The sequence below is a fragment of the Scyliorhinus canicula genome, chromosome 25 (genome assembly GCF_902713615.1).
Source record: "Scyliorhinus canicula chromosome 25, sScyCan1.1, whole genome shotgun sequence".
Lineage (NCBI taxonomy): Eukaryota > Metazoa > Chordata > Chondrichthyes > Carcharhiniformes > Scyliorhinidae > Scyliorhinus > Scyliorhinus canicula.
In genome coordinates, this window is record NC_052170.1 from 2,667,802 (window position 1) to 2,677,394 (window position 9,593).

The window sequence follows — 9,593 nt, forward strand, 5'->3', positions numbered from 1 at the left end:
TGAGGAAGTTTGTAAACGTTTTGTATTCCCTACTTGTGTTTCCACACAGATTAGCAATGATTGATATGCAGGAGCAGATTCAGAATCTTTGTTATTCCAACAAACAAAACAATACCATTGCCAGGATTAAGAGAGGTCAGTCTGAACAGCATGGATTTTATAATCACTTGTTTTTAATAGCGTCCAACTTTAAAAAAATATATTTAGAGTACCCAATTCATTTCTTTTCCAATTAAGGATCAACTTAGCGTGGCCAATCCACCTTCCCTGCACATCTTTTTGGGTTGTGGGGGTGAGACCCACGTAGACACGGGGAGAATGTGCGAACTCCACACGGACAGTGACCCGGGGCCGGGATTGAACCAGGGACCTCGGCGCCGTAAGGCAGCTGTGCTAACCACTGTGCCACCGTGCCGCCCTTTAATAACTGCCAACTTGAGATTCATGTTATTAGAAAGGGAAACAGGAGCTCACACAAACCCATCCACAATATATTTATTTTTCCAAGTCATTTAAATGTTAAACTGGTTGTGAGCTCCATAATCCTTACTCTAATCCCCATGCCATGAACTATCCCTGGCCAATGTGGAGTAAGAGCAAACGAGCATCTCCTCTCTCTGTGGCCCAGTATTTGATTCAGACATTTTTATTTGGGTGAGAAGTCAAAGACTAGCTCCAAACCAACAATATTTCCAATGTTGGGCAGCGCGATGGGGCAGTGGGTTAGCATTGCTGCCTCACGGTGCTGAGGTCCCAGGTTCAATCCCTGGGCCCCGGGTCACTGTCCGTGTGGAGTTTGCACATTCTCCCCGTGTTTGCGTGGGTTTCGTCCCCACAACCCAAAGATGTGCAGAGTAGGTGGATTGGCTATGCTAAATTGCCATTTAATTGGAAAAAATGAATTGGGTACTCTAAATTTTAAAAAAATGTTTCCAGTGTTGACACTGATATCTCATGATGCCCTGTGTTAACTTTTTTTTAAATTTAGAGTACCCAATTATTTTTTTCCCAGTTAAGGGGCAATTTATCGTGGCCAATCCACCTGACCCGCACATCTTTGGGTTGCGGGGGTGGAACCCACGCAGACACGGGGAGAATGTGAAAACCGCACAGTTGGTGAGGGCACTAATTGGTGTGTTGGCACTGACCCATATGTAGCAGGATGCTCTAAGGCTGCATCCTAGATGTGATGTGGCAGCCTAGCTGATTGCAGTCGGGCCAGCAGGGGAGCCCAACATTTGTTTATGTGGCTATCGAAATAACCTTCCTGCCAAATCATTTGAGAGTCGAGTTAAATGCACAAGTCAATTAGCCTTTCTGACCATAACATCGAACCAACACAGGACCATTACTAATGAAACCTTACTTCTCTTTAACAGGTAGAAGTATTGAATGTACAAGGAAAGAGCTGATGGTGAAACACATGTCCAATGCCTCAGATTCTGATGTGAGTTAGACGTTAATCAGGTTAACCGCATGCCCACCCCTTGCCCTGTTCACCCTGCCCCACTGTTTCCCCATCTTTCCTAAAAGTGTGAACTCGCGATATGAGTGTTGGAGTGCTGTCCACAGATCACTGAAGCCAGCAGGGTAGATAATTTGGCAATCACCATTTACCAGGATGGTAAATGGAATCCTTTTGTATTGGAGGCTGGAACTGTATAAAACACTTGTTAGACTGCAGCTACAGTACTCAGTACAGTCCTGTCCTGACAGGAGGGACAGGATCAGCATTGTTACAGCACAGGAGGAGGCCTTCCTGCCCATCGTGTCTGTGCCAGCTCTCCGAATGAGCAATGCAGTTAGAGCCATTCTCCCATCCCCTAACCCTGCACAATCTAAGTACGAGGATATTGCCAGGACTGGAGAATTTGAAGAATGGGAGTCGGGAACTCACTGCGTGAAAGGGTGATAGAGGAAAAAACCCTGCACTTGAAATGCTGTAACTGACAGAGCTCGACACCATGAGCTGGAAGATGGGGTTAGGCTAGCAAACGTTTTTCTGGTCCACAGATGGTAAATATGTAATGTTCACCTTCTGTAGGAGAGGGGACTCGTGCGTTTCCCCCTGTAGATCCTCACCTGCTGCTATTTTTTTTTAAAATGTCCAATTAAGGTGCAATTTTAGTGTGGCCAATCTTTGGACTGTGGGGGTGAGAGCCACGCAGACACGACCTGCTGCAACTTAATGAGTAGGAACCCTTGCTGCCAACCCCCTCCCCCCACCATAAGCTGCCCCACCGGGGCAGCATGGTAGCACACTGGTTAGCACTGTTGCATCACAGCTCCAGGCTCCAGGCTCCATTCTAGCCCCGAGCTGATTCTGTACAGACCAGGAATGGAACATGGATACTGCTTGGCTTTTACGACCCCATATAGCACACCGGCCTCTGCTTTCACCCCCACAATCCAAAGCAGGGTAGGTAAATTGGCCACACTAAATTGCCCCTTAAGTGGGAAAAAAATATTCAAGCCGAGGTTAGATATCAACACTGGTGCAAAAGAGCCTCCATTTCCCAATATATGTCTACAGATTTGAATCTTAGTCCTGATTCAAGCACCATGACTCTCTCTAATCTAGTTTTCCACCAGACTCTGAACATCTGTCCCAGGCCATTAGCAATTTTTTAACCAGTGGATAGGCAGGCTAATCCTGTATGAGGGGGGAATTATCTTGGGCTCTAATAAGATGAAAAGGGGAACAGCCAAAATCTCTGGATGCGAGTATCCTGCTGTCAATGTCAATCCAGCCTTCCAAATCGATGCTCTGATCTCCACTTGCCTGGATTGCTTCGAATTGGATTCAAACCCTCCACCTTCTGGCTCAGAGGCGAGGATGGCATTGCAGAGTCAAAGGCTCTTTGTTATGTTCGAAACAAAAAATGACTTGTTTATATATCATCTTTAAAGATGTCAGGATCCCAAAGCATTTCATAGCAATTTGGTGTTTGCCAAGTGGAAACGGACAGTTCCCCATGTGGAAATATACAAGTGCCTTTCTCACTGGTCCCTGCAGCAGTGGAGATCCTGGAGTTTGATAACTAGATTTCCGACATGTCTACTCCCCCACCCTATCCCTGTGACCACTGCAATCCCCAATAAACAATTTTAGGCTAAAACACCACATCCCACTCTCCGAGATCATTGCAATTCATCTTGCTCATTGTCACGATGAGAGCAATAATTTGAATAATGTTTATGGTCAATTCCCCACCCCAACATTTCTCCCTTCGTAAGACCTGGGCGACACAAAGCAATCTGGTTCCTTTTGGAATTAGTTTGAATGTCCCAGGGGAACAAGAGGAGAGGACAATGAAACACTCAAATACCCTAGACATGTTTGTACATTGTAATAGCCCTCCCTCCCCATTCGCAAGCTCACACCAATCTAGAACCAAGGAGAATAAAGCCCTTCCCCCTCTCTGGCATCTGGAGAACCCTGATGCGGCTCATGACTTACCCATCCTTTGCTTTTCCTCCAGACTGACACATGGTAGAACAGTCGAAGCTTTTGACAGCTACTGCCCTGAATCCAATGACCCAGCTGCCGGAACAGCATCGCAGACAGGTGCAAAAGGCCAGGGGCCTCAAACTTAATAAAATGAATTACACAAACTCACATCACGTATATTTATTGAGATGTCAATGTTTTCTAGTCTCTCAGGACTCGGGCACACACACCCTGGGAATTTACATCACTCTGGGACTGGTTTAGCTCACTCAGCTAAATCACTGGCTTTTAAAGCAGACCAAGCAGGCCAGCAGCACGGTTCGATTCCCGTACCAGCCTCCCCGGACAGGCGCCGGAATGTGGCGACTAGGGGCTTTTCACAGTAACTTCAGTGAAGCCTACTCGTGACAATAAGCAATTTTCATTTCATTTCATTTCATTTTGCTTTGGACACCAAGAGAGACAGGAAGCAACTTTGGAGCCAAGTTCTTTGTTCCTCACCAGACCCCAGCAGTACCGCTTGGCTGACATCAGACAGCTTGCCCAAGCAATGCTCCGTCATGTGAGCTTAACAACTGTTGTGGCAGCTAGTTAACCATAGGGGGAAATCACAGCCAAGCACATCTACTAGCAGTAGGGGTGAAACAGCAGGTCAGAGCACAAGACTGAAAGTTCTGCTCTTTCTGCTGCTCCAGCCATGGTGGTGGAGGCTGGGGTTGGAGCTGTCTGACCCAGTCACCCCTTCCCAACACCCAGGGCAACCCGCTGAGTCCAGGCTGCAATTACCATTTTGGTGGAAAGTGACTTTACTTTTGGAGCCACAATTTGGCGGCAGGTGAACTGGCATCAAAATGTTTAATATAAAAGCCAAACACTGTGGATGCTGGTTTGTGACAGAAAGTTGTAACGCTAACAGACCCGTACACAATGTGTTCAAAGCCAAATCCCCAACGTGAAGAGTGCACCTAACCAATGTCAGCGAGAGATCCCTCTGAAGCAGTCATACTGACTCGAAACGTTAAACTTGGTCGGTCTGGGATTTCCTCGAACACAGTCCACAAACCGTCGGGCTCACAAAGAACAATGGTTTGAAAATCAGTCTTCATTGCATGAATATCACAGGGTGAAAGGCAGTGGCATCTGATTTTATCTCATCTGAACTCTCTCCCCTCTGGAACATCTGCTTGGTAAATGACCCGAAGGTCCTCAACTACCCTCGCTACTAACCCAGTCTTACTACTGAGCACTGTGTACAGAAACATTCTGTCATTTGCTCTACATGTTGTGTTTAATAACAATCGAATATTCCCTTTCTTCTGTTGTCTTGTGTATTTAATGTTATTTTAGTTTTACTCCCTTTAACCTTCAGCAACTCCCCTCACATTTTACATCTGGTGTCTGTAGTTGGGTGGGTTAGATCCTCAAGTGTTAAATAAACAATACGAGCTGAAGTATAGGGATTGTCAATTGTGGATATTTCCATTTATTTAAAACTGCCAAACAGCTTCAAGTTAACAAGAGTTTATTTCGGAACAAAATAAATTAGAAAGAGGTTGAGGCTTTAATCCTTTGAGGAGTGTGGTTAACCCCTTGTCCAACTGATCTGAAAAAACTGCAACTTCAGACATTTTCACCGGCTTTCAAACTCGAGGCCCATGCACAGGTCCTTCGTGTTCCACATTACGTAATGTTTACGCAGAGCTGCACATACATTTAGAGAAAGTAAATCTTTAAAGGAAGTTGTATTTAAAATAGCTTGCCCCACCCCTTTAATGCAAAATTAGGATGAAAAGGGACTACGGCTGCACAGCTCGAACCATGATGGGGAGGACACGTACAGAGTACTCTACCTTCTACACCTTCCTCCACTCCACTCCAGCTGCAAGATGTGCAAGGACGCTGGGAGAAGGAGGGATGCACTTCCTTGCTCTCCTCCTCCACCAAAAATACATCCTCAAAGGGTTAAAAGCTCCCAGTGTTTCCTGGGAACCCCCTCATGTCCCACAGTGAAAAACGTCTGCTTTAGCAGTACTGTGTTAGTTGCAGGGTACAGTGTCTGTTTTAGAGAGGCCTGTATTGCTGAGAAGATGGGACTTCTCTGCATTAGGCTGAATGCAGCCAGGAGCATCACTGTCTGACCGTACAGCAGCAACCGGCAGAAGGGGAAATTCACAGCAAATTTTACCCTGATCCTCCCTTCTCTTCTGATGATGCTGATCCACACTGAGATATGGTTCTCGTGCTAGCCATGCACAGGAACCACAAGCAGGACTGATCAGCTGCCACTGATGCTCTTGGCATGCTGTTTTCAGCAGAGTTATTGTGCAGCAATCAGGACGAGAAACCCTGACTATCTCAGAGGTGACACATCCCCAACGGAGATTCGAAAGCTCATCACAGACCAGGGACAGAGCTTGGGGTTTTCCTCGTCATTCATGACAAGGTAGCAGCACAGGACTGCACAATTCAACACTATGCAATTAAGGGAGGTATAAAGTAATTTGGACACCATCAATAGACACACAGGCCCCACTAAAACAGCAGTGTTGGGACAGTTGTTTTCAGTAGTACATGCACAACAGTGTTAACAATGAACAGATTTCAATGACACAGTGGGAATACAGACATAATTTAAATACAAAGTTCAATATTCTCTCAAACTAAATAACGACCATTGCACTGGCCATTCCGGAGATAGATCCCAACTTCTCCCATTCCAGGTTAATGTGATTCTTCATTTCAAAGTTGGGCATTGGAATTAAAATGTACAAATACAGCAAAGGCTCCAAAGAGAGATTATACACCTGATTTTCTCATCAATCTTGCACGATTTGATTTACATATGATTTGGATGAGACACATCTCTGCCAATAGCCAGCCCTGGGTGGGGAGAGAGTTACGGTTCTAATTTTCACTTCACTGAATCAAGCTTCAAACAAAAATAGGGAACATCTCCCCGAATGGTTCGAGGTAATGAAGATACCTGCTGGGTGAGGAACATAATGGTTTCTATATCTGGTCCAGTCTGCTCCGCCCTATTTTAGGGTGATGGCCGGGAGAGAGGGGAATTTCCAATAGTTCTTGATCCCCCATTGCTATTCGGTGACCCTTGTTGGAAATGTAGGGAGGAGGTTCTCCAAAGATAAACAGCCTGGCTGCACTCAACAATATGGTGCATATGTTTGATTCCGGAATGGGAAGAGATGCAGGAAACCATATTTATCCGAGCAATTAGACCATGTTTGGGACGGTGGGCAAAGAGAAACAAAACCACAAGGACAGAACTGAGGGAATTCCCATCACACCAGGAAGAGAGATCAAGGAAAGATTCTACCAAGACCACTATCCTACAGCCAACCCTCAACTCCTGCCACTCCACCATCCTACAGCCAACCTCAACTCAGTGCAAGCACTGGCACCTGGGGCATGTTGGAACAGATAAAAAAAGCAATAATTTCTCAGTTATAAACAGCCTGTTCAAAAGGAAAGAAGCAACCTACTTTGGATGGATTGAAATTCAAAGGTACAAATTGCAATAGGGCCGGTGTCGGTGTATCAGTGAAAAGGGGGCTTACCATCTTTATATATTCAGACAGCAAGGCTTCAGTAAGGGAGCAGCGTTTACATATAGTTTACAATGAGAAAAAACCCCAGGACTGGATGTTGTCATGGAAATAGTTGAGGTAATCAGAAAAACATTTTAATAATGTGCATTTACAGTCATTAGCAAAATATTCAACAACTACATATCTGAATTTGGAAGATTGGGTGTGACCATTTTTATAATACATTCAGAACTGACTACACTCCCATTTCCTCCTGCCAGTTTGAGTAATTTGGAATTGAGTATTACACACCCCGCAGTAAAGCCAATTAGTAAATCAGACTGGGAGTGGCTACAGTTCAAGCACTAACCTTGCAGCTAAAGTAAAGAAAGATGGATCATCAAAACTTAAATAGGCTTTTTTTAATCTTCCTGTTACTGTCCCAACTTTTAAAAATTAATAACGATGCAACATAAAATGACTTCTCTAAAAGTAAAGTCCAAATGATTGTGCAAACAATTAGAAACACCTCCCCTCTCGAAAAGAAACAATTTGAGGTTAACATTCACATGAAGGTTAGACTGCCCATCGTGTTCTGATGATGGGTTTGTCCAGTGTTTTTCTTTCAGCATGAGCCCCAAATGGAACAATTATTACAAAGTATTGATGTCTCGAAGGGTTTTCTACAGCAATGCTAACTCTATGTTGTGGGGAGGGCTGAGCGCCCGTCCACGGAGGTGACAGCGCGACGTCACTGCAGTCTCTACAAATCGGCTTTCACTGTGAGCTTTAGGAAACTCGAACATCTCCAATATCCGCATCACCAGGGAGTCTGAGCTTTTCCTGCCCTTGTCAACACCCCACTCCATCCCCCCCTCTGTCTCTCTCCAAGGAGCTCACTTATTTCAGCCAAGTAATATCCCTAAAGGCTTCTTGTTACAGATAGGCACTAAGGTGTACAAACACTTCCAAATAAAACTATCAATAATTAAAACAAAGCTTTCAGATCTTGCACCCCAAAATCTATAGCGGCCGGATTGGGCCGCAGGACAGACATAGATTCAATCATAACCAGGTCGAGACGGAATGAAGCCAATCTGTCAAACACATTTAAAGGTTGCTAGACACAAACAACATGCACGTGTCACTCTTCGTCTGCTGCAAACACAAATTAGGCACTGTCAAGGTGATTTAGCAATCTGTCTAGCAATGCTCAAGTTCCCAAACATAATTCTAAAACTTCCAGTCAAGTTCTGTACCTGGCGAGTCAGGGTTGGCTTGAGTTTACAAGGATGTAATCGGCAGCATACAAAACCCAACAGCTAGAGCGACAAATCTAAAACTGCTGCATTGAGGTCCCCTGCCAAAAAAGGAAATGGATTTGAAAATATTTTTCCTGGATAAACTTTGGGATCAGTTGGGTACTGTTTGCACTAATTTCATACAGTGATCACCGGTTTCTGGTGATCTCTGATCTGTGGCCTCATTGTTAAACTACACTGGTCCTGGATTCCTAACAGCATCCTGGCATGTCAGACCAAGTCCAAAAATCAAAAGTGCTACATTCATACGCAACAGATCCCCTCCTGGGGGCTGGGGAGGGTGTAGTCAGACAAAAGGGACATAAACACAACTCTGCTTCAGAACCACAGCTTATTCTGAAACACAAACAACCACATCTCACAAAACAGCAGTGGCACCTAATGGAATAAATAACAACCTAAATAATAATGCAGTTAGCCAGCTCTTATCTGTTTGATCAATTAGTTAAGAAAGATGACACCTTGAGGTGCCATTCGGATTAGTAGTCAATCTTGAAGCTTTTGTAGCTCTAAGTGTTGCAGCTTTGGGTTAGGTAAGAGTGCTGGACTCTCAGAGATCAGAATATCGATTGGGGGCCATCCTATGGTCACCAGGTACACTATGGGTAGGTGCTGAACAAAACTCTTTCCTATTCTAATGTTGTGCCCCGTCCTCTGACACAGAGCTTCCATTTCCCACACCAACACCCCGTGGTCAGAGACAGTCTTTGGTGCCAATTAGTGTTACATTTTGTGCTGCTCTCTACTGTCTAGTTTGAGACGGTCCATGTTAGGGTAACGACAATTCCACCTGGTTTCTTTGCAGATAAATATGAACCCAGGTCCCAGAGGTAAAAGGTGCCTCGCCCAATGCTCCCTTGCACCATGTAATAAATTGTCAAAAAACAAACAAATGAGGAGTTAAAAAGTTCACAGTGCGCGAGAGCTGTACATATGTGGATGTGGCACTGAGGTAACATTAAATTTTACAGGACAGTTCTGTACTGATCTCTCCCTTGTTCAATGTTGTACTTCAGATGTCAGAATTTAAAAATAATTGGTAAAAACCTTTTGTATTAATCCCAATTTTCAGAATTCAACATTTTGCTCCTGGTTTTCCCACCCGGAAATGCTGTTTCAGAGGCACCAACAATATTCAGGCTACAAAACTGTCTTTATCTTATAGAATTTACAGTGCAGAAGGTGGCCATTCGGCCCATTGAATCGGCACCATCCCTTGGAAAGAGCACCTTATCCAAGCCCACACTTCAACCCTATCCCCTTAACCCAGTAACC

The 9,593-nt window shown here is 44.7% G+C and overlaps 1 protein-coding gene across 10 annotated transcripts in view; it reads left to right on the plus strand.

Annotated features, from left to right (window-relative positions):
- Nucleotides 1–3,619, plus strand: part of LOC119957073 (myosin-13-like) — a 35,566-nt gene extending 31,947 nt beyond the window's left edge. For all 10 annotated transcript variants that reach the window (XM_038784716.1, XM_038784717.1, XM_038784715.1 and 7 more), the window contains 3 exons: nt 50–135; nt 1,380–1,447; nt 3,483–3,619. In XM_038784716.1, the coding sequence (XP_038640644.1) occupies nt 50–135; nt 1,380–1,447; nt 3,483–3,497 (169 nt within the window). In that variant the 3' untranslated portion in view covers nt 3,498–3,619. The remainder of the gene's footprint in view (nt 1–49; nt 136–1,379; nt 1,448–3,482) is intronic.
- Nucleotides 3,620–9,593: the final 5,974 nt, after the last annotated feature.